A 25356-nucleotide genomic window follows, 5' to 3' on the forward strand; every position below is an offset into this window, starting at 1 on the left:
ATGGTTTGACACTCGAAAATGTTTAGTGGTGGGTTTATATTGGTGATGTTTCGGTGCTACTTTTATAGCTTTCTTTTCTGTGTGCCAACCACCACCACATGTCAACAATGGAGTCTTTTTTTTTTCCTTTGACCAGGTAAAGTATTTTATCAAGTTTCCATGGCATTTAGTTTTGTCCAAATAATTGAGTCTATATCACAAAACTCTGTTGAAATACGTAGGTTGTATACATTTTTTTAGAAAAAGAAAAATTTCAATGTGGAGCAAAACATAACTACAGATTTGTAGTTAGTCTAAAATAGCATAAGATCATTCACCGCTCTGTTCATATGTTCGTTCCTTCTATATTCAATAACTAATGGCGTTATTATACTTTATTGAATCGTCGGTTGCATGGTTAGCATTCATCTGTTATTTTCGTATCTCTTTAATTAATCTCTGTTGTCCATATGATTGTTTAGGTTTGTGTTGAATATATGAATATTTCTTCTTGGCCTCTAAAGTTCAATTTTCTATGGCTTTAATTGGATCGTAGGTTGTCATATGCCACATCTTCAAATTGCTTCTCTTATTATACGAATTTTTCATCTGTTCACGCACTTGATTAGATCAATATTCAGATTTATTGAGGAGATACAATTTATAATGAGAGTTTAAATATTTGCTATAAAAAGATTACTAGACTCGATGTAGAGTATTTTGACTACCACATGGGTGACTGAATAGGATTTAGGGGCAAAATCCGCCATATCAAAAAACTGAATCATATTTCAAACTTCCGATGGACCTAAATTCTCCATATAATATTCAATTGAAGTGTAAAAGCAAACCTCACTAGTATGAATAAAAGCTTTGTAACTTGGTTTTACTGTTCATTAATAATTAAAAAAAAGAATCTAGACCCTACTTTCATTATTTGTTATATTTTCTATTTTTTTGAAAAAAGATTCAAGTTGCATGGATTGAAGGAATTTCTTCCTTTTTTTCGGATCGAATCATCATCAATCGTGCATACCTTGTCTGATATTGAAATATGATTTATCAAAGAAAAAAGAATCAAATAAAAATTGTGTTCATTGGCTTTCTCAAAAAGAAAAAAAGAAAGGAAGAAAGAAAGAGATTGTACTCAAGGTTCAAAAGAGAAAGGGTCAGGAGACTTCCTGTCTGTCGTCAGTTTGATCGCATATTGTATTATGGAAGATTGGGCATCTTCGGAGACCTTTGAAGTTAAATATATATCTCAAGAAGTAAATGATGTGGTGGATCAAGTGGCATTATTTGTTTGTTTTTTTTTTTTTGGTAAACCGGCTTTTCACTACATACAATGATGAGAGAGCTCAGAATTATCGCAAAGCAAAACACGATCTAATACCTACGGCACATGATCGGAGGGACTCCAAAATACAAAACCAGAATTGTGGGCTGTATAGGAGAAGACCCAGTCCGCAGCCCTGTTCATCTTCCGAAATACATGCGAAACCCGAAGTAAATCTAACTCCTCCCCCATGCTCCGAAAGTCTCGGAGTAATGGGTGCAAGTCCGACCTGGCCTGTCGGCAGCGAATCCAGTACTGTGGTCGAGTCACCCTCTAGAAGAATCCGTCGGGCACCCAGGTGTACTCTAGCATATACAAGACCCTCCCATGCCGCGTACAACTCCACCACATGGACAAATCCATCAAATGTGCGCCGGCTTCCGGCCACAATCAATCTGGAGTCGTGGTCTCTGATCACAAAGCCCACGTCATATCTGCTACCACCCTCCGCTACGCTACCATTGAAATTCACCTTGAGAGAACTAGAGGGCGGGGGCTCCCAGAATACCAGTGGTATCATCGCATACCTATACGGGGAAGAATAGGAGCTCCAAGTATCCCTGTCATCTTCAGATGAAAAGTCAGCTACCATTCAAGTTGAGTGATTTGGGCTTCCATTGCATCTACCGCTACACCACTCCATTATATTTCATTCTCCGATTCTTCTGGTCGTATCTACTCTTGAGTTGTGTAATTAAGCCACGTTACCCAAACAAAAAATGAAAAGGTTGATCTAATTTTACTTACAGTCCACTCTTTCTTCACTAGACTCATATCCTTTAACTGAAACTCAAATATGAAGACTTTTTTGAGGTCAAAACATGATGGTTTAGAAATCCTAGAGCAGTCAGCCGGTTCATAGATGGCGATCAAAAGTTTTAAAAAACTTAGTCCAAGTGGAATTTAGTAGAGCTGAACATATTAAAGGGCAATAAGAGATGGTAACTGAGAGCATACAAATGGCAAATCAATTGTGCCAATAAACTTATAGACCGACCCTTTGACAAAGGAACCTTTCTACCTCCACTAACATTTTCTTATATTGGTCGGTTTGGTAATTATATATTTGAAGATGTGCGAGTTGGATTTGTCTTTCAGCATCTTTTTTTTTTAAAAAAAAATGTACATATAAAGCATCATTGTTTTAACTAATTAGTTTATGGAAGTAGATTGAATCAAATGCACTTGACAGCATGTTTGTAGTAATTCAAAGTCCCAAGAGAATCTGAAATCTGCATCAAGTTGATCAAAAGGATATTATTCAAAGGAGGAGAGGGCAAGAAACATGATAAGAATGGAACAAGGGATTCAAAACGTACAGCTTAAAAAATGACAAAGAGATGCTTTTCTCACAAAAAAGAAAAAGGAGAGAGAGAGTGGGGTGGCAAAAGCTCCCTCCTAAAATGCAAGGCAATTGGAAATAACATATCTTCAAGATGGTTGAAGACCGGATGCCCTCCGTCTGAACATGCTCGGTGGGAACGCTATCTGATCCAGCTGGCACTGAGGTGGCACCGGGGTGACGTACTCACACGTAGGGTAACCTACGGGTAGGGAAGGGTATGAGCAAAATTTCTACCTGCATCGAACATTCCCTAGTGGAAAAAAGGTCCGGTGAGGGCTGCTACGCAGGTGAGGTTTTTTCTCCTCTCTCCGGTGATGAATCTAGCCATTTTTCAATTCAGAATATGTTGCTCTAAGTTCTGAATTCACCCTACAGTTGTAGACTTGGCATTAAGGAATAGGTCCAGCATCCCTTTCTTCCTAGAGTAATGTTTTCTCTTTGTTAGTCCAAAAAAGCGCCCTATTGCTATCGTCCCATTCTTTCAACTTTTGCTTGCAGTCCACTCAGACTCTGGAAAGGACAAACGAAAAAAAAATGCTTCTCACTTTGTGGTGGGAATTCATCTCTATCCTCAGAGGTGGGGCCTACAAGAAACTTTTCTCTTTTTCCCCAGCCCTGTGTGTACCTTTTGTAGAACTGTTGTGCCTTGTTCAAGGCATTGTAGAAGGGGGTTACTTCTGCCACCCTGGTCTCTTCCATGCTTCAAAACAAGCATGTTGTGATTAATCCTGCCATCCTAGTATCTTCCATATCCCAATACAGGGCAAACATGGCAGTATCTGACCTTTTTTTTATCCTTTTTGAGCTTTTGGTCCTATTTCTATCTTCTCCATTTCCAGCATCCAGAACTTGTCACTGGTGTTTGATCCAAGTAGGCCTAAGTAGTAGAATTGCCCATTGCCGTCAGTTAGACATCCTGGTGAGTAGAGCAAGTGAAGATTACAGAATTCAAAACATGAAGGTTGTAGAGAAGAACATCCCCTTTGATCAAGTTGGCTAAGTTATTTATGTACAAGTGCATATCTCAGTCTCCTCAATCTACCTCTCTGCTACTCATCAGCTATTTACGTTGAGGAAAAAAAAAAAAAAAACAAACAAACCATCATAGCTAGGTGAAGATGGCGAATTCTTATTGTTACATCTGAGGAAAGACCACTCCGAGATGGCTCCATCTCCTTACTAGTAGTCATCTTAAATTTACAAAACTTCAGCATTTTGCTCCTCTATGAGCTCTCTTGGAAGCGAAGAGACCGTGACAGAGCTGCAGGGTTGGCATGCAGCAGTTGGGAGGTCTCGTTCGTATGATTCTTGATGCCTGCCTTTGGCTGGAAGGCCTTGAAGATACCTCTTCCACTCACTGCACCAGCCTTGTCGTTCTTAATACCAATCATAGCCCATATAGAGCTCTTTGCAGCTTCATCGGCGTCATCGATCCTCAATGTTTTAGGAGCCCAGATGCACCTCTCCTGATTGGTCTGTGTGAGGCCATCTTCTTTCTCCAGATTGCTGCTTTTCAGTATATTTCCATCCCTTGAATGCTTGCCCAAGGTGGGAGAATTGGGTCCTGATCCTGGGGAGCCACTGTTAGGAGGAGGAGGAGAAGAAGCTAGAGGTGAGAGCCATGGAAAGCTCCAAGAGCCAGGGACTGCACAGCCCCAATAAGCTGGGGCAGGATAGAATGGAATAGCAAAGCTTGAAGTGCAGAGAGGAGCAGCTGGATTCCATTGGTAGGCCCATGGAGTTCCATTAAAACATGGAATTGGAGCTGGAACTCCCTGCAAACTAGTCTTGGCTGCCTCCTGTTTAGAATTTGGTGCCATCACCGATGATCCACTGGAGTGCTCATCGCCGTTCTCCGCTCGACAAGGCAATGGAACCGTCTTTTCTTCCATTTGGTGATACCCGTTTCGGGTGCAGTTCTTCATGTTTTTCTCAGCAAGGTTCAGTGCAGAGGCCATTGATTCGCAGAGAGGCATGTCGGAGCCAAAGCTAAGGACAGTGCCATTGGGTTTTATGGGAGGATGGTGAATTGCTTCCATAGCATCAGATCGAACTGCTTGGAGAGTGGCATCTGACATGGCTATGTGTCTGTAGTGGGGGATGGAGCTCTTGTTCTTGCGGCGACCAGCTCCCACGGGGACATTCCTCATGGTGCCGCCGGCAGTCCAGTATCTCTGGCAGTTCTTACAGAAGTGTCTTGGCTGGTTGACGTTGTAGTTGTTGAAGTAGCAGAACTTGGTGTCCAGGCTACTGCAGCGAGGGCAAGGAAGGATCTTGTCCGGCTTCTTTGGTGCTTTCTCTTGGGAATTACTTGTCTCATTTGATTGCTCTTTGGGTGTCGAATCCTTCATGTTTGTATCCTCTTGATTGCCAGAGGAAAGTTTATCAGTCTCGCCTGCTGTAGGTGTTGGAGGATCACTCTTCTCTTCTGAATCTGGGGATTCCATGTCTTGGTCCTTGGTTTCCGGAGTAGCTGCTTCTTTGTGATCCTGAAATTTCAAAGCTTATTGTTAGATATGTTGGTAAATTCTATGTCCCCTCTCAGAAGTTTTAAAAAGTACATGCCTAGTTTTAGAGTTTTAAGTTGAAAGCAAGCATCACTTTAAACAAAACAAATCTATACACCGGAATGTATCCAATGGTTGTTGAATCCATATTAAGTAGATATTAGAGAAGTGTATGTATACAGTCCAACTGCTTCCAATATTTATGATGATCAATCCTCATGGCAAGCCAGAATTCTATGCAACTTGTTCTGTTCTCACGACACAAAAATCTCATTTCATAAAGTCGTTAAAGCAGACTAAACTCCGACATAATTAGAGGAAGTGAAAGAAATATTTGATAAAAATTTGACGACGACCATCAGGGATCATCCCTCAAAACATTTGACAACAAAAAAATTCCCCAGAAGAAGAAAACCCAACCTCTGTGTCCACAACAGAGCACCACCTCAAATTCCCCGCGAACGCGACTGCACAAACCCCATAGAGCAATCCACTAAAACCCTTCAGCACCATATAACTCTGAATAATTCTAATCGCTAATCAAACGAACTCCAGACAAACCCCAAAAAAAGAACTGAGTTTTTTCTTTCATGGTAAGTAGACTATTCACACTACCACCGGCAAGTAATTTACCTTCTCCGCTTTCCCACCGCTCTCCTCGCTGCCACCGGAGACCGGCGGCGACTCTCCGGTTGGCTGCAGGGGGATCGTCTTCCCGAAGAGCTTGATCGCAAGGTCTCTGCTCTCTGCCATCTCCTCCTCCTGCTCCTCTCTCTCTCTCTCTCTCTCTCTATCTATCTATCTATCTCTGCTCGAATACTCTGTTTCTCTTTTGGTGTTCTCTCTGTTTTCCTCTGCGGATTTGGCTGTGGGGAGTGCTCGGCTACCGCCCCGTCCTGGGGTTTAACGGGGAGGGGGGCGAGGGGGAGGGCCACATCAGCAGAGGGGAAAGGGATTCTGAGCCACAAGTTTCTTTGTGGCCCTGGGAGGGCGTTATTTGATTCTCTTTGCCCTTTCTCACCTCTCCCGGTCCTACATGAACGTCAAAAATAGACTCCCCGCTTGACTTGTAGGAACTTAGTATTGGATTGGTGTCATCACTGTGCTGGAAACTTTATGAGTTTGGAGTGTATTTGGGGTGATAGAATCATGTCTCTTTTACCTCTTGGCTCTAAGGGAGCGAAGGAAAGTAAGACACTTTCCTTGGTTCCGAATCATCACCCAGTAAGCAGCAACTTCTCCAAAATGTTGCTCTCCCCCACCCCACCTTTTTATTTTTTTTTCACTAAACTTTTTCTTAACTATAACATTGTTCTGACATGCTTTGTGGCTTTTCTTCTTTACGATATTGAACACTGTTTTGTCAAATTTCATGATAAGAACTGCAGTTTGATTTGAACAAGCGAGTCTAGGAGATGGGGATTTTTTTTTTCTTTTCTTTGTTCAGAAATTATATAATTTTACATAGGGAGACTAAATGATATTGATGTGTTGACACTAAAGTTTTTATATCTCTATGTGCTTACTAAGTGAAGTGATCTAACTTTAAATTAAAACAGTATTATTTTTATAAATGATAAATCTCATTTTAAAAGATCACTTGCCTGCCACATTCTTTTCTTATTGCTCTACCATGTGGCACACTACAAAGAAACCAATTCAAAAAGCGCCAAAGAAAGTTGTAAAGCAGCAAAATGACTCTTTTTGGAATAAGATGATTATTCCAAATGTAGTTTTTTGTGATGCCACTAGATAATCAAATTTCATAGTATATCCATTCAATTAACCACAAAAGATAGGATCCAAAATTAACCAAAGATAAGTATTGGATATTAGCAATACTCATTTTGCTATTATTTGTAATGCCAAATTTAATTCTTTTTCCGTAAAATTGCATAACTATGATTTGTAACGTATCAACTTTTTTTTTTTTTTTTTTTGACCCTTAGCCTTACAATTAGTTATAGAAGACATAACTATAACCAATTATGTACTAGTATGTTAGAAGGCTATATCAAGTCAAAATTTTTTAATTATGTTATGAAAAGATTGGAAATATACCATTTCACTTTCCATCAAATAAAGATAATAAAATTTTACTTGGCATGATTTGATATATATATATATATATATATATATATATATATATATATATAGAGAGAGAGAGAGAGAGAGAGAGAGAGAGAGAGAGAGAGAGAGAGAGAGAGAGAGAGAGAGAGTTATCTGAATAATTTTTTTCACAATTGAGGACATGTCATTTTCTATTTTACTCCTTCCTGCACAAGATGAGGTGTTTGTTTTCCTGTAGCGCTTCCTTATCTGCCACGCGGCAGGATCTTCGGTGGGCCCATCACTAAAGGTAAAGCAAATGCCAAACCGACGCTCGCAAATCAGCCACCCCGACCGTCCCGTTCTATTATATATCAACCGGAATGGAACGTGCCCCTCAAACAGGACACGTGTTTAAGAGAAGATCTTGAGGATGAGCGACACGTGTGCCTTAATATAAGCTGGTGCTCAGATACCTTTGCCTTGATGAAATTGAAGGCTGACACGTCTCGTTCCTGGCCTTTTCCCGGTGACATCGCGACGACAATTTGAAGGTGACTAGGCCTCTGAGGTCTTTCAGGACGTGTGAAAGGGATAACGGTCTCCACGCGTCATTTTTAAGTACTTTATTTCTTTTTTTATGGAGATTCCTCCAAGTCCTTTTAAGTCCTTACGTGATCTGGCTTGGCATTTCGATGCCAAATAACAGAGCATGAGGTTCCGGCATTAAATTAAGATGGTTTTGCAATTTTAATCACCATAATTTGGCACGCTAGCTAAGCTAATGAATGGATTTAATGATCCCTCGGGCAAGATAATATGGCAAGTTTGATCACTAATAATCTACTAAGCTAAGTTTTTATGCCTTCATTCCGCTTAGTTTATGTTAATTAATAAAGTAAGTAATTGATCTTGTATTATTAAAATCTATCCTGCATGCATATCCCTATTATTCTATGACTTACATTCTTGTTGAAAAATCGATCAACACGTAATTAGAAGCATAGCAAGAAGTTTAAAAAAAATTCAAAAAGTGTTGACACGGTTGACAACTCATTCTTAAGAGCATGAACTTTAAAAATCTAGGGTTAAAAAAGATATTTGTTAATCTAGTAGAATATTTTAGGAAAAAAAAAGCAGAAAAGAGCAGAGGGGAGGGGGCATTGTTATTGAAAGTGCAATAGATTGTTTCCTTTTTGTGGAAAATAAGTCATCAAATATGGTTTCCTTCTTGGAGAAATGGGGAAAAGGCCTATCCAAAGTAAATTAACTAGATCCAATATATCTGAGAATACACCCCCCCCCCCCCCCCTCCTAATTTCTATGTATTTTTTTGTTTTATATATATATATATATAAACTTGCTTTTCTAAAACTTCTTTAAACTCATTATGAGGCCTAGCAAATACCCTGAAGTATAGGATCAATACATATAATTATCATATATCATGGCATCTCCATATATCTAAGCACTATTTTGATGCTAATGATGCAGGCGTCCACTCCAAATCTTCTATCCACGATCTCAGCCACACCTAATTTAGAGAATCTAGCCAAAGAAGAAAAGGCCAACCAAGACGTCCACTCCAAATCTTCTATCCGTGATCTCAGCTGCGCCAAATTTGGAGAATCCAGCCAAAGAAAGAAATGCCAACTAAGGCATCCACTCCAAATCTCCTATCCGTGATCTCAGCCGTACCTTGTTTGGAGAATCCAGCCAAAGAAGGAAAAGCCAACCAACCCATTGAATCTTTTCAGCATCTTTTTTAGAATTATTGCTCTAAAATTTTGCTTCAATCAACCTACTGAATCTTTTCAGCATTTTTAGAATTATTTTTTTTAAATTTTGCTTTATTTTTCTAGAATTATAAAGGCCCCACTCCTTGTATTGGATTCATTAAAGTTTTGAGTAATCAAATTATTCCACAAATTTTCTTTTGGTGTGATCACAAGAGAGCAACGTGCTTGCTCTTGCCCTTCCATCCTTCTTCGAAGGCGACGTGCTCGCCTCGACCCGCTTTTTCTGCGTCAAGTAGTATCAGAGCAAGGCACTCTCCCTCCAATGGCCTCTGCCACCAATGGATTGGGGGGCTCCAACTCCGCAGACGGTACTCCGAGAGTGCTAACCGTTGAAACCCTCGGTGCGGCTCAACGAAAGATGCAACAAGATTTGGATAAAATTCAGAAAGCTTTGGTGATGATAACCCAAGCCATTGGACTTGCTCAAATCCATGACGACGGCTCTACTCCAGCACTTGCTCCTAACGTCGGAAGGCAAATTCGTCACGAGAATTCAACTTCTAATATTGGACGCAAAGAACAACACGAACCTCCCCTTCCTCCTCTTGGCCAACTTCATCCTAGGCCCGCGACTTGTCCTCTTCTGCGCACACCCTACGACGACTCCTTTAGCAATGAGGAACCCCTACACAATCCCTACAATGGTGAAAACTGCTTCGGGGGTGGAGACAACTGCTATGGTGATGGCAATCGCTATAGTGGCGGTAACCCTTACGGAGATAGTGACCACTACGGAGGCCGCAATGAGAGGGACTACCATATGAAGGTAGATCTTCCATCCTTCAATGGCCGTCTACACATCGAGGACTTCCTTGATTGGCTCGCAAAGGTCGAACGCTTCTTCGACTACATGGAGACCCCGAAGGAAAAGAAGGTCAAGCTTGTAGCTTACAAGCTTAAAGGAGGCGTTTTGGCATGGTGGGAGCAACTACAAATCTCCTACACACGACAAGGCAAAGGACCCATACGTTCCTGGCCACGAATGAAGAAGATGCTACGAGCCCGATTTCTTCCCCTTGACTATGATCAAATCCTTTTCCAGCAATATTAAAATTGCCAACAAGGGTCACGGTCTGTCAATAACTACATCACCGAGTTCTACAGGCTCTCTACTCATAACAACTTGGAGGAGACAGAAGCACAAGAAGTTGCTCGGTTCGTGGGTGGACTCTGACTCCCTATCCAAGATAGGGTCTACCTCCAACCGGTCTACAGTCTCCACGACGCGGTCCAACTAGCTACAAAGGCCGAAAAGCAGTTGGAGGGGGGTACTCAAAAGGGCCCCGCCTACGGACGAGGCACCCCAACCACTTCAACAAGCGAGCTCATCCCAAATAAAGGAAAGGCTCCTCTTTGAGAGGCCTCACCCGTTGTGAACAAAGAGCCTGACAATCACCAATCCAAGTCGACTGGAGAAAACAATGCGACACGGATTCCTTCCACCAACTCGTATGTTCCATCGTGGGGAACTAAATGCTACCTGATGAGGCCGACGTCAAACCCCGGAGCCCAGAATGTTAGTCCGCATACAAGTTTAGGCAGTGGAAGCAACTGCTTCTTCCAGGAGGTATTGTCCGTTTTAAAGGGGGTTTCATAGTCTCTTTCCAACGCCAGACTTTGCCTCACAAAAGGGGCCTTCTAAGAGAAAGGGGTACCCCCCTCCACTTAAGGAACAGACCTATCCGCTACTTATCCGATGTGGGACTAAGTTCGGACCCTTCAGGCCCACAACATACCCCCCTAGCGGAAATGTCTGTTCCGAGGTGAAGAGCTCTCAATGAAAGCACCAATGATGAGGCCGAGGTCAAACCCCGGATCCCAGAACGTTAGTCCACACACAAGCTTAGGCAGTGGAAACAACTACTTCTCCCAGAAGGTATTGTCCGCTTTGAAGAGGGTTTCATAGTCTCTTCCCAACGCACGGCTTTGCCCCACAAAAGGCGCCTCCTAAGAGAAAGGGGTACTCCCCCTCCACTTAAGGAACAGACCTATCCGCCATCTATCTGATGTGGGACTAAGTTCAGACCCTTCAGGCCCACAACACTACCAGTGCAATCAACCGGGGCACCTAGTCAACTAATGCCCAAAACGAGCGATAATCAATCTCGCTGAAGCCGACGACATTGATGAGGGACACGATGATGCATTAGATGAGGAGGGCTACGATGATGAGGCCATCACCTACGGGGATGATGGGGAAGCTCTCTCCCTCGTGGTGCAACAATTGATGTACGCACTACGCCAGAAACTTGACTTCCAGCGGCATCGCATCTTTCGAACCACGTGCATCGTGAACCAGAAGGTGTGCGACCTCATCATCGAAGGTGGAAGTAGTGAAAACATTGCTTCCAAGTCCTAGGTGGAAAAGGTCAAACTCCCTATAGAAACGCATCCGACACCCTACAAAATCGGGTGGCTTAAAGATATTGGTGAAATCAAGGTAACTTTGCGCTGTAGAGTTTCCATTTCTATTGAAAGACATTATGAAGATGAGATATTATGTGATATAGTGGATATGAATGCATGTCATATTCTACTAAGCAGACCTTGGTAGTTCAATATGAACGCCATCCATAGGGGTCGAGATAATACTTATGCCTTCACCAAAAATGGGCATAAGATTGTCCTTAGACCTATGCGAGAAGGAACTCGTCCCAAGCTTTCTCGAGTGGAGGAACGATCCTTCCTAGTTACTAATAATTTTGAAAGTGATCTGAAAGACACTGAAAAAATCGATGCCTAAGAGATGTGCACCCTACTCCAAGGCTTCAAGGACATCATGCCCAAGGAGTTACCTAACAGCCTTCCTCCCATGCGAGACATTCAACACCAAATCAATCTCACACCCGGTGCTAGCCTCCCAAACCTTCGACAATACCAGATGAGCTCGAAGGAGCATGAGATCCTGCAGAACCAGGTGGAGGATTTAATCCGCAAGGGGCTAGTTCGTGAAAGCATGAGCCCTTGCGCGGTACTAGCACTGCTGACTCCCAAGAAGGATGAAAGCTGGAGGATGTGCATCAACAATCGCACCATCAACAAAATCACCATCAAGTACTGCTTCTCCATCCTCCGCCTGGACGACATGCTCGATATGCTAGAAGGTGCCAAGATCTTCTCCAAGGCCGACCTCAAGAGAGGCTACTGATGAGAGTACAAAAGTGCGACCTACATGTTACTAAAATTAGTGTTATTGTTAACCGATAATAATAAATTCACTGGATTAATATTATATTTGGGTTTAACATAGATTAGTATAAATTAGAGATAAAATGCACATTGAGTACAAATTTAACTTCAAATCGGGCCCGAATCGGGTCCATTTCTTTTGTGCTTTTGGAAATTAATTTTGGGCAAAATCTAAATTGGCTATATTATAACTATAAGGTGCTGGGTGACCCATGACTTGAAAGAATTGCACTTGACCTCGAGCCAGAATAGATGACCCGTCTACAAGCCAAATTTCATATCATACTATTTTTTTATATATGACTAATTGGACGGAACTTGGTGTCTTCCAGCTCCCGATTCATCTTCCACTCCAGCCGCCCGCAGTGTTCCCGCCGGATCAGCCTTCCCGCGTCCCTGCTTCGTCAGCAACGCCCGCGTCTCCTTCCTTCCCGTGATCCAAGCAAGGCCACATCCTTCCTCTTCAGCCCGCGTCCCCACCTTCCATCCGCGTCGCTGCCAGCTCGTCCCCAACGCGCAATCAGCGCACCTCAATAGCACAGCGCCCAGCTTCATCCCGTGCGAAAGAAGGGGAGAAGAAAGGATTCATCCCATCCGTGTTCCTCTTCCGGATTCCCAACTCCTTCCAATCCTGTCCTTGCACCTTCCAAATCAGTGTCTTCATCTTAAGCCGTCAATCCCAACGCCTCTTCTTCCTTCAGCCATTCCGGATATTTTGCCATCAGCAGAGTCCCACCATTTCAGCCCGCATGCATGGAGATTCAAACAGCGATGCAGCCAAGCATCCCACGTTCCATACATGTAACTTCCATCCCAGCATCGCCCAGCCGAAGCAGAGAAGATCCTCCGCAATCGCAGCATCCCAGCATCTTCTCCGGATATTCCGCCACCAGCGCGTCCCAACCGAATCAACCGGCAGCTATTTCCCAAGGATCTTGCGATCAGATCCCTAGTGTATCACGCGGTGAACCTTCCATCCATGCGTTTCAGCCCGTGCCAGCAGCCCCTCTTCCGCTCCATCCCAGCGTCTCTTCCACGTCCTCCCGTTGATCCCGTGGCCAGCCGTGAAGCTTCCAAGATATCTTCCGTGCCAGCCACCGTGCCAGCTCCCGTCGGATCCCCAGCATCACGCAGCCAGCAGCCCACCTTCCGCAATCCGCCCAGCCTATCCCACTGATCCCGCCTCTTCCACGTCTCCAAGGGCTATAAGAAGGGGAGAGAGGCCATGGGGAGGAGGTGTGCTCGGTTGTGGGGGTGGGAACCAAAAGAGAGCTCGGTGGGAGAGAAGAAAGAAAAAAGAAACAGAGCATTGCTCTGTTCTTTTGGAGAAGAAAGAAAGAAAAAAAAAATAATATTTTATGTTGTTCCACCATGGGAGAGAAAGGGAGAAGTGTTCTTTTTGATTTTTTGTTATTTCTTTTCTTTATTTTATTTGCAGAAGAAAGACAGCATCAAGCCACCAATCTTCATTTCTACCTTTGTAATCAATTTATTTTTATGAAATCTAGCAAAATTTCTTTCATGCAATCCCTGTTCTAGGTTCAAGTTAATTTCTGTTTTCTTTTTATGAAATCTTTTAATGCAATCCATTAATTTTTCTTTTATGCAATTCATGTTTTAGGTTAAGTTTAATTCCTGCAGTTTGTTTTATGCATTCAAAAATTCTCGTTTTAGTTGCAATTTATGAAATTTTCTTTTATGCAATTTATGTTCCAGGCTTCAATCTTTCTTAGCACTTGTCTTCATCCATTTTAATTTATGCAAAAATTTTCCTTTGAATAGTTAAACATTTCATGAATTCATAAATACTCTTTGATTTCTAAGTACTTATCTTTTTATTATTTTTAAATAAAAAAATATTCTCCGGTAGACTAGAGAATCCATCAACATCCTCAAAATAATGTTTTTCTTTAATCATTCAAAAATCGATTTCAAATCCGAGTGAACGTTCTGATTTTTATGCAACTCTAATCGCCTCCCTGTGGATCGACCTCTTACAACCGCTATTCTTCGAGTAGGAAAGGTAAGAGTAGAAATTAAATTTAACTTTTGTTCGTCGGTTCTAACAACGATCTGTCTAGCATATTTTTAGGTAGACAGGAATCGGACGAACAGCTACCACCAAATATGAATCTGTCTTGGAGATGAATAGAAGATAGCTTTCAAAACGAAAGAAGGCCTCTATGAGTGCCGTGATGCCATTCGAACTCTCGAATGCTCCGAGTACCTTTATGCGCTGATGAACTAGGTACTCAAATCCTTCTTTGGCAAGTTTCTGGTTGTTTATTTTGACGTCATCCTTCTGCATAGCCAGACAAAGGAGGACCATCTCGAGCACCTACGGCAAGTCTTCTCCGCACTCCGAGAAACCCAACTTTTCCTCAACCTCAAAAAATACAGCTTCATGATATCTAGCTTGGTGTTCTTGGGCTATATTGTGAGCAGCAATGGCATCCGCATCGACGACGAGAAGGTGCGAGCCATCCGAGAATGGCCTACCCCAAAGTATGCAGCAAAGATGCGGAGCTTCCATGGCTTAGCAACCTTCCATCGGTGATTCGTGCGCAATTTCAGCAGCATTGCCGCCCCACTAACAGATTGCATGAAGAAAGGAAGGTTCCAGTGCACCGATGAAGCCGAACAAAGCTTCAACGCCATCAAAGAAAAATTGACAATCTCTCCGGTGTTGGCCCTGCCCAACTTTGAAAAACTCTTCGAAGTGGATTGCGATGCCTCTGGAGTAGGCATTGGCACAATTCTTTCCCGAGAATCGAGACCCATGGCCTTTTATAGTGAAAAGCTTAGTGAAACAAGAAAGAAGTGGTCCAAGTACGAACTCGAGCTGTATGCGGTGGTCCGAGCCTTGAAGCATTGGGAGCACTACCTCTTCTAGAGGGAGTTCCTACTACATACCGACCACCAAGCCCTCAAGTTGCTCGATAGCTCGAAGAACACTAATCAGATGCACGCCTGATGGATTGCCACACTCTAGAAGTTCACTTATGTTATCAAACATAAGACAGGGCACCTGAACAAAGTTGCTGACACTCTTAGTCGAGGGGCCGACCTGTTGGTCACCATGCGAACTGAGGTTGTAGGCTTCGACTTCCTCAAAGACCTCTATGCCGAGGATGAAGACTTCTATGAGGTTTGGGAAAAGTGCAAATCAAACAAACGGGGGAAGGCAGCTTCCACATCGAAGAGGGCTACCTCTTCAAAGGCAACCAACTATGTATTCTCCAGAGTTCACTTCGAGAGCTAAATTGCGGAGGTCTCAGTGGTCACCTTGGCCGAGACAAATCCATCACCCTCGTGGAAGAAAAGTACTACTAGCCCTAGCTTAGGAAGGACGTCGGCAATTTCGTGCGCCACTGCTACATCTGCCAAACATCAAAGGGCGAGTCACAAAATGCGGGGCTCTACACCCCGTTTTTCGTCCCATGGGAAGACATATCCATAGACTTGGTCCTGGGACTACCAAGAACCCAAAGAGGCATAGACTCCATCTTCGTCGTCGTCAACAGATTCTCTAAGATGGGTCGTTTCATCCCATGCAAGAAGATGACAGATGCAGTTAATATTGCCAACCTCTTCTTCTGTGAAGTTGTTCGCTTGCACGGAATTCCAAAAACAATCACGTCTGATCGAGATAGCAAGTTTCTTAGCCATTTTTGGAGGACAGTGTGGCGACGGCTTGACACCACCCTCTAGTACAGCAGCACATGCCACCCACAGACGGACGGTCAAACGGAGGCAACCAACCGAACTTTGGGTAACATGCTCCATTGTATTGCAGGAAAGAGGCCAAAGCAGTGGAACCTAGAACTATCCCAAGTAGAGTTCGTATACAACAACATGCTCAACAGATTGACCGAAAAGACTTCTTTTGAAATCGTGTACGGTAGCACGCCGAGTCATACTCTTGATTTGGTTCTCCTCCCAAAGCTCCCAGGGATGAACATCTCCGCTGATCACATGATTGAAAAGCTCTCCGGCTTGCACTTCGAGGTGAAGGAAAAGATCAAGGAGGCAAACGCCAAATACAAGCACGACACAGATCAGCATCGACGAATCAAAACTTTTAATAAAGGTGATCTCGTCATGGCACACCTATGAAAAGAATGCTTTCCAGTGGGCACCTACAACAAGATGAAGCCAAAGAAGATTGGACCCTACAAAGTTCTCCGCTAAATCAACGACAACGCCTACGTTGTGGACCTTCCTGATGATTTCCATATCTCCCAAACATTTAATGTGAAGGACTTATACGAGTACCACGAATCAAACATCACTCAATTAAACTTGGGATCGAGTTCTTCACAGGAGGGAGGCCCTGATGCAGGCGTCCACTTCAAATCTTCTACCCATGATTTCAGTCGTACCTAGTTTGAAGAATTCAGCTAAAGAAGAAAAGGCCAACCAAGGCGTCCACTCCAAATCTCCTATCTGTGATCTCAGCCGCACCTAATTTGGAGAATCCAGCCAAAGAAGAAAAGGCCAACCAAGGCATCCACTCCAAATCTCCTATCCGCGATCTCAGCCGTACCTTATTTGGAGAATCCAGCCAAAGAAGAAAAAGCCAACCAACCCATTGAATCTTTTTAGCATCTTTTTAGAATTATTGCTCTAAAATTTTGCTTCAGCCAATCCATTGAATCTTTTCAGTATTTTTAGAATTATTTTTTTAAAATTTTTCTTTATTTTTCTTGTCTTTCTACTTATGTGTGGCTCGCCTTTATTATATAAAGACTCCACTCCCTTGTATTGGTTTCATTGAAGTTTTAAGTTATCAAATTATTCCACAAATTTTCTTTTGGTGTGATCACAAGAGAGCAATGTGCTTGCTCTTCCCGTTCCATCCTTCTTCGAAGGCGACATGCTCGCCTCGACCCACTTCCCCTGCGCCAGCTTAGGAGAAAAAAAGTAGATCAATTCGGGGGGAAGGAAATAAATTAAGAATTTTTTTGTCTAATGGGATAGGGAAAACATAGAAAAAGTTATAAAGAGAGTGGTTAAATTATAAGTAAGATTTCTTTATATTGGTTGTTGTCTCTCATAATCACTTCATATATACAAAAGAAAAAAAATTAGAGATGACTTTGATTAAGGCTCAGCATTAATCCAGAAATTACTTATGTCTGATAGAAATGTCAAATTATAAACCTACCTGTTGCCCAGATAGACAACCCAAGAGGGGGGGTGAATTGGGTTTTAAATTAATTTAGATATTTAAAACTTTAAGGATGATTAATTAAAAACTATTGCAAGTTATTTAATTAATGCTAAGTGCTGTGAGTGATGTGAGAGGAAGAAGAGAAGAGACAATCCAATGCAAACACAGAGTTTTATAGTGGTTCGGAGCTACCCCTTGCTCCTACGTCCACTCCCCAAGTCTCTCTTGGGAATTCACTATAACCCCCTTGGATTACAGCTGGTTGTTTTGCAAGCTCACAACCAAACTTGTTGTTTTACGAGCTCACAACGAACTCGGTCGGTTTTCCCAGGCTCACCGACTAGAACCAACCCCGATTGTTTTTCCGGGCTCACAATCAAACCCTTACACACGTTGGTTTTAACTTGGCTCACCAACCAACCTTAATCCCCTTGATTCAATCCCCCGATTGAACCAAGTAAATACAAGTTATAGAAAGAAAGGAAAATAAGCTTCTCAAAAGCAGATGTAAAACAATATAATCAAAAGAGGAGTTTAGAAGCCCTCAAACGCTTTTAAGCTGAAGTAGAGGAATGGCTTCTTGAACTCCGGTCTCCTCTCGAATGTGTAGTCGACTTGAATGCTGGAGGAGAAGGCTTTAATTGCTGGAAAGATGTAGGTGGAGCTGTAAATGCAGATCTTCCCTTTTTCGTTGAAGAGCACGTTGCAGAGCTTGAATCCTTGATTAGTTGGAGTGGAATGACTGTTCTCTGCCTTGCTACAGTCTTCTGTGGCTATTTAAGCCAACCCCCACGGAAACTAGCCGTTACACTGCTTTTTCTGCCCGTTCTGCACACTCTGCGCAGCCTGACAATATGACCGTTGGTGGGTTGGAGTCGACTCGCGCGATCAAGAGTCGACTCGGCTGTAGCGGGAGTCGACTCAAGCTTTTCCGGAGTCGACTCGGCAACTGTTCCAAATTTGAATTAAAGTTGCCGTCACGACTGGGAGTCGACTCGTCTTGACCCGGAGTCGACTCGCCAACTTCTGGAGCTGACCTGGCAATTTTGGAGTCGGCTCATCCACTGAAGTCCGTGGATCCAATTTTGAATTTTGTCCACTCGAGTCGACTCGACTGTCCTTGGAGTCGACTCGAATCTCAGAGCCCGAACTCCCGATTCTCTGTCTTTTGGCTCATCCAGTCTTGGAGTCGACTCGAACTTCCTTGGAGTCGACTCGGCTCTCAGTTTCCGAAAGTTGGTCTTCTGCCTTTTGACGTGAAGCTTGTCTTGGAGTCGACTCGAGCTGTCTGGGAGTCGACTCGAATCTCAGACTCGAAAACTGCTCTCTGACTTTTCTTTGTGTACCTCTTGGAGTCGACTCTTTCTACCCTGGAGTCGACTCGTTGAACATTGGAGTCGACTCGCGCACTTCAGGAGTCGACTCGTTGACAGGTTCTGAGATGAGGCTTTCTGTTCTTCTTTCTGTTCTCAGTCGGAGTCGACTCGTACTAGTCTGGAGTCGACTCGAGCTCGTGCCAGTGAACTTGATACGCTTGGAGTCGACTCGTGATACTCGGGAGTCGACTCGAGTCTCAGACTTTGGTTCAGCAGACTTCTTAACTTATCCAAAATACTATGAACCAAATCTAGAGACACTTGGACAGGATTTTCACTGAAACACTCAATTGAATTCATTAGTAATCACAAGATATACTCAAATGCTTTGAGCTCATCAAAATCAAATGGGGTTTTAATCAATCACTCCACAATCTCCCCCTTTTTGATGATGACAAAACTTTGAGTATATGTAAAATGACTTGCTCAATAAATAATGAAACAAAATCCATAAATGAATTCAAATGTCTGATAATTTAATTTATCCAAGTTTGAAAAGAGTGAAACAGCAAATTTCGGAGTTAAAGCTCCCCCTTTCATTTGGAATTATATAAGCCTTCATATTATGCAATAAATTGTTTGGCTTATATGTCATTAATGATTTAGCTTGATTAAAATTCAGATTCTCCCCCTCAACATATGCATTCAACTATGTTTTGATTCTCTGAATTTTCTTTTAATGCTTTGAAGTTTTTGAACTGAATTTTTTGTTTTTAGAGGGAAAATCTGTCAATTTGTTCTTGAGTAGGATTCAGCTAATCTCCGAATATTCCTTGAATAGATTCTGGAGATTACTCCATTAGGAGCCCCAAAAGAGAGATAATGAGCCTCGAGGTACCGAATCCACTTAGAACAAATTTGTGTGTCTTTTTATTGATTTCCATTGATTTCTTTTACATATTTCATCCATATTTCTCCCCTTTTACATATTGTATACATATTTCTCCCCCTTTTTGTCATCATACCAAAAAGGAGGTAATCACACACAATCAATGGCACAACCAATCATCAAATGGCACAGAAATGAAGATAAGATGTCTACTCATTGTATTGATATGAATGTGAATACATTTGAGCATACAATACGTAAAGCAAAGCAATACAAAACAAAGCAAAAAGAACATCTATGGTCTCCTCGAGGATGAAGATCCCCCCCTCGAGGATGTATCTCCCCCTCTCGATGATGCATCTCCTCCTCTGGAGGATGTGGCTCCTCCTCTCGAGGATGGTGCTCCTCCTCTCAATCGGCTCTGCTCCATGAGGAGGGTGACTGCATCTGTGACATGGCCAAGCTGTGTGATGATAGACGTGGTGGCTCTGCTATGTGTAGTGGAGAGCTCTGTCACCGACGCCTGAAGCCCAGTCACCGATGTCTGAAGTGCGTCCAGCTTGTCGATGAGTACATTCGCCAAGCGCTCGGCCCCCTCGGTGGTGGTGTGCATGTCACGACCTATCTCCTCTCGCATCTGTCGAGTGGAGCTCGTGACCTCACTCATGCTGTGGAACTGGGCCTGGACCAAACTCCGGACATTGTAGATCTCTTCCCGTACATGAGCCGTCATGTCAGTCACGGCTGTCAAGGAAGGGACCAACTGAGAAGATACGGGTGCAGGAGTGGGAGCAGGCACCGCACCTCGAAGCTCCCGAAGCAGCTCATCCCTCACCTCTCTGACTATCTCCTGTCGCAGCTCCCGGAGCTGCTCAGGATCAATCCGGACCGCCATAGAGGGTGGTGCCGAGGAGGAAGGTCCGGCGGAGGTGGTAGGAGCAGGAGGAGTGGATGGAAGGTCTGGATGGTCTGGAAGGTCTAGGTAGTCTGAATCGGGCTCAGGACTGGGTGAAGGTCTGGTGGTCTGAGCGGTGAGGGTAGACTTCCTAACCCATACCCCCTCTCTCTTCTGAAACCCCATCCTGTGCATGGTCCCCGTACACAAGCGATCTGTCCATCGCAATGCACGAGAGGGTTCCCTCTCAGGAATGGGAATCTCGTACTCCCTAAAGAGAAGAGTAAAAATCATGCCGTATGGGAGGGTGAGCCTAGGTCTATCTAGGGGCTCACACATATACCTATATATGAGTTTGGGGAAGTTGACCGGGGTGTCCTGAAGAATGTAAGACATAATAGCTAGGTCCCTCTCATTTACAAAATCAAATCTTCCTGTCTTAGGGAAGACAGACCTGGACAGAATACTCAAAAGGATTCTCACTTCAACAGGAAGTGAGCTAGCAGATACCTCGTCTAGGGGGGACTGAGGTGGATGCCCTAAGACGACCGTAAGGGCCTCAACTCTATCCTCAGGGTGTGCGGGAGCCACCCCAACTAGTGGAAGGTGGAGGATGTGGCCAATAAGATCCTCCGTGACAAACACAGGGACACCGGCTACTGTGCCCTCGATACCCCCATCTCCCCGATGGACGGTACCGTAAAACTCTCTAACGAGCCCTGGATATGTGGGGAGGTCCAATGTAAGGAAGAACTCTAAGCCCTGGACCCTAAGTCTTTCACCTATGGTGAACCCTTCCCGGGAGAGGAAGTCGAAATCGACATACCTCCCGGTGGAGACGACCTTCCCGGCCAATGGCCTCGCGGGAACCGCCCTAGGCGGGGAACGAGCCGGAGGTGGTTGCCTCGCGGGATCGTGCCGCGCCTTGGAGCGCCGCTCGGGACCGGCCTCGGGACGGGACCTCTTCCTAACCACGGTCTTACGAGGCATCTTGACCTAAACGGGAAGAAACACCTAGAGGACGGAGAAAGGTCGACGGAGGAGACTCGGGACGGACCGGAGACGACCTAGGAACGGACGAAAACCCTAAGAACCGGTGAAAAATCGACCGAACAGAGGTTGGAGACGATCGGGGAAGACCTAGGAGTCGGCTCTAGGGCTTTTTGAACAGTGGCGGCTTGAAAGAAAAGTGTTTGCGAAACGACAAACCTAGGGTTAAAAAGTCGAATCCCGACTGCGAGTCGACTCCCCTGAGTCGCGAGTCGACTCGACCTCGAGTCGACTCCAGAATATGCGCGAGTCGACTCTCCTTATGCGCCTGTAGACTTCGAGTCGACTCCCGACAATGTGCGAGTCGACTCCCCCTCAGCTGCCATCTTTGCGAGTCGACTCCCGCAAATGCGCGAGTCGACTCCCCCTTAGGAGCCGGCTCTGAAACTTACTCGAGTCGTCTCTAACCTTGGCACGCACCTAAAAGTCATGCTATAACCGTGCCAAATGAGGAAAAATCACCTAATTGGGATCTGATTTGATGATCATTGAATGTAAACTCTATTTTAACCGCATTCTAATCATCAAAATCAATTAATCTAGTGGAAACTCCTACTAGGATGGATCAATCACTCCTAATCCCCTCCTAAGCACGCTAAACCTCTCTTCACTTAGGGGTTTTGTAAAAATATCTGCTAATTGATTATCAGTACAAACAAATTGGAGTGACACATCACTATTCAATACATGATCTCTTATGAAGTGATGTCTTATCTCAATGTGTTTAGTTCTTGAATGTTGAATTGGATTTTTAGTTAGATTTATGGCACTTGTATTATCACAATTAATGGGGATTTTATCTTGTTTAATGCCATAATCTTCTAATTGTTGTTTAATCCACAAGATTTGAGCACAACAACTCCCGGCTGCCACATATTCAGCTTCTGCAGTGGATAATGCAACCGAGTTTTGTTTTTTGCTAAACCATGAGATTAGGTTTTCTCCTTGAAACTGACACGACCCGCTGGTACTTTTTCTATCAAGCTTACATCCAGCGAAGTCTGAATCTGTGTACCCTATTAAGTTTAGGCTAGATTCTTTAGAGTACCATAGCCCTATGTTCTTAGTTCCTATTAAGTATTTAAAAATTCTCTTAACTGCAGCTAGGTGTGATTCTTTAGGATTAGCCTGATATCTAGCACACATGCAAACACTAAACATAATATCAGGTCTACTTGCAGTAAGATATAGTAAAGATCCTATCATACCTCTATAAAGTTTTTGATCTACAGATTTACCTGATTCATCTTGATCTAATTTGCATGATGAGCTCATGGGGGTGCTGATTGATTTGTTTCCTTCCATATCAAACTTCTTGAGCATCTCCTTGACATATTTTGCTTGATTGATGAAGATGCCTCCTTCAGATTGTTTGATTTGAAGCCCGAGGAAGTAGTTCAGCTCTCCCATCATGCTCATCTCAAACTCACTCTGCATCAAATCAGCAAACTCTTCGCAGAGGCGATTGTTAGTAGCACCGAAAATGATATCATCAACATAAATCTGTACTAATAACATATCTTTGTTTTGCTTTTTCAAAAATAATGTTGTGTCTACATTTCCCCTAGAGAATTCATGTTCTAATAGGAATTTACTAAGTCTCTCATACCATGCTCTAGGTGCTTGTTTTAATCCATAAAGTGCTTTGTTCAGTTTATACACATGATTAGGGTATTGATGATTTTCAAAACCAGGAGGTTGTTCTACATACACTTCCTCATTTATATACCCATTTAAAAATGCACTTTTTACATCCATTTGAAATAGTTTGAAATCCTTAGAGCATGCATATGCTAATAATAGTCTAATAGCCTCAAGTCTAGCTACGGGAGCAAAGGTTTCATCAAAATCTATGCCTTCTTCTTGATTATAACCCTTTGCCACTAGTCTAGCCTTATTCCTTATAACAATTCCATTTTCATCTAGCTTATTTTTATATATCCATTTTGTACCTATAATTGGATATTCAGAAGGCCTCTCTACTAGATCCCACACTTTGTTTCTAGTAAATTGGTTTAGTTCTTCTTGCATTGCATTTATCCAATTTACATCATTTTCGGCTTCTTCTATATGTTTGGGCTCAAAGTGTGAAACAAAAGCTAGATGGTTATTTAGATTTCTTAGTGAAGCTCTAGTCCTAACCGGTTGAGATGGATCATCTAGAATGAGTTCCTTAGGATGCCCGTGAGCATACCTCCAAGCTTTTGTTAGCCCATGATCCACAATAGCCTCTTGGCTTGATGATTCTCCTTCAATCAACTTTTGATTATCATCTTGTAATCCCATCTCATCTATCTTTTCCTCAGGTATTTCAACATCATCATCAAAATTAACTTTCTTACTAGAGGAGATGTCACTAGAGTCATCAAATACTACATGTATAGATTCTTCTATGACTAAGGTTCTTTTATTAAATACTCTATAGGCTTTACTAGTTGTAGAATAACCTAAGAATATTCCTTCATCAGATTTAGGGTCAAATTTTCCTAGATTGTCTTTCCCATTATTATGCACAAAACACCTACATCCAAAAACATGAAGATAATTAACCTTTGGTTTTCTGTTTTTCCACAGTTCATAAGGTGTTTTCTTTATAATGGGTCTCAATAGAACTCTATTTAATATGTGACAAGAGGTATTAATGGCTTCTCCCCAAAAGTACTTAGGGAGGTTACTTTCACATAACATAGTTCTAGCCATTTTCTCTAGTGTTCTATTCTTCCTTTCCACAACTCCATTTTGTTGTGGTGTCCTAGGTGCTGAGAAATTATGGGTTATCCCCTTTTTACTACAATATTCATCAAATGATTGATTTTCGAATTCGGTACCATGGTCACTTCTAATGGCTATGACTGAAGACTCTCTAGCATTTGTTACTTCCTTATGGAACTTCTTAAACATGGAAAATGCTTGATCCTTATGTGCTAGGAACATGACCCATGTGTACCTAGAGTAATCATCTACTATAACTAGACCATATTTATTTCCACCTAGGCTTGTTGTTCTAGTTGGACCAAATAGGTCCATGTGTAATAATTCTAGAGGCCTAGAGGTAGAGACACATTTTATGGATTTAAAAGAGTTCCTAGATTGTTTGCCAAATTGACATGCTTCACATATTTTGTTCTTTTCAAATTTTAATTTTGGCAAACCTATCACGGAGTCTCTTTTAACTAGTTTAGTTATTGTGTCCATGCTTGCATGACCTAACTTACGGTGCCATAACCAACTAGCATCATTTTTTTTAGTTTCATTAACAACTAAACATTGGTTATGTTTTGCAAGATCATCTAGGTCTACAACATATACATTACCACGTCTAATCCCTTTAAAAACTAAACTATTATCATTAGGATTTGTTATAATACATAGTGATGGTTTAAACATAACATCATATCCTATATCACAGAATTGACTAATGCTTAACAAGTTATGCTTAAGACCATCAACATATCTAACATTATCTATAAAAGTAGAAGGGGTGATTTGAACTTTACCAATACCAATGATATGACCTTGGTTGTTGTCTCCAAAAGTCACAGCACCTCCCTTCTTAGCTTCAAGGGTGAAAAATTGATCTTTATCACCCGTCATGTGCCTTGAGCAGCCACTATCCAAATACCAGCGGTTTTTGTTGACCTTGGCTGCAAGACACTCCTACACAAGCAAATCATGTCATCTTAGGTACCCAAGTTTTCTTGGGTCCTTCATGGTTAGTCAAGTTGGTTCCTTTTGGAACCCATACCCTTTTAATTTTCCTTTTTGTTTTACTTTTCCTATAGTCACATGCATTTGCCTTATGTCCTATAGTTCCACAACAAAAGCAGGT

General features: G+C 42.7%; 1 protein-coding gene across 1 annotated transcript; it reads right to left on the bottom strand.

Moving 5' to 3' along the window:
* Positions 1-3622: 3622 nt before the first annotated feature.
* LOC103718810 (cyclic dof factor 1) lies at positions 3623-6140 on the bottom strand. The gene is made up of 2 exons (XM_008807795.6): positions 5801-6140; positions 3623-5149 (listed from the first exon to the last, which is right to left on the bottom strand). The coding sequence occupies exons 1-2, from the start codon at positions 5918-5920 to the stop codon at positions 3884-3886; spliced, it is 1386 nt and encodes a 461-aa protein (XP_008806017.1). The 5' UTR covers positions 5921-6140; the 3' UTR covers positions 3623-3883.
* Between the last annotated feature and the right edge of the window lie 19216 nt (positions 6141-25356).

The sequence above is a fragment of the Phoenix dactylifera genome, chromosome 5 (assembly GCF_051530095.1).
Source record: "Phoenix dactylifera cultivar Ajwa chromosome 5, Ajwa_hap1_PhDact_Kaust_v1.1, whole genome shotgun sequence".
Taxonomy (NCBI): domain Eukaryota; kingdom Viridiplantae; phylum Streptophyta; class Magnoliopsida; order Arecales; family Arecaceae; genus Phoenix; species Phoenix dactylifera.

What these genes read in the sequence shown, in the direction of transcription:
- LOC103718810 (XM_008807795.6), bottom strand. Translation starts at nt 5,920, where the DNA reads ATGGCAGAGAGCAGAGACCTTGCGATCAAGCTCTTCGGGAAGACGATC. An exon ending in GCGGTGGGAAAGCGGAGAAG is followed by an intron (nt 5,150 to 5,800) that starts GTAAATTACTTG and finishes TTGAAATTTCAG; the next exon opens with GATCACAAAGAAGCAGCTAC.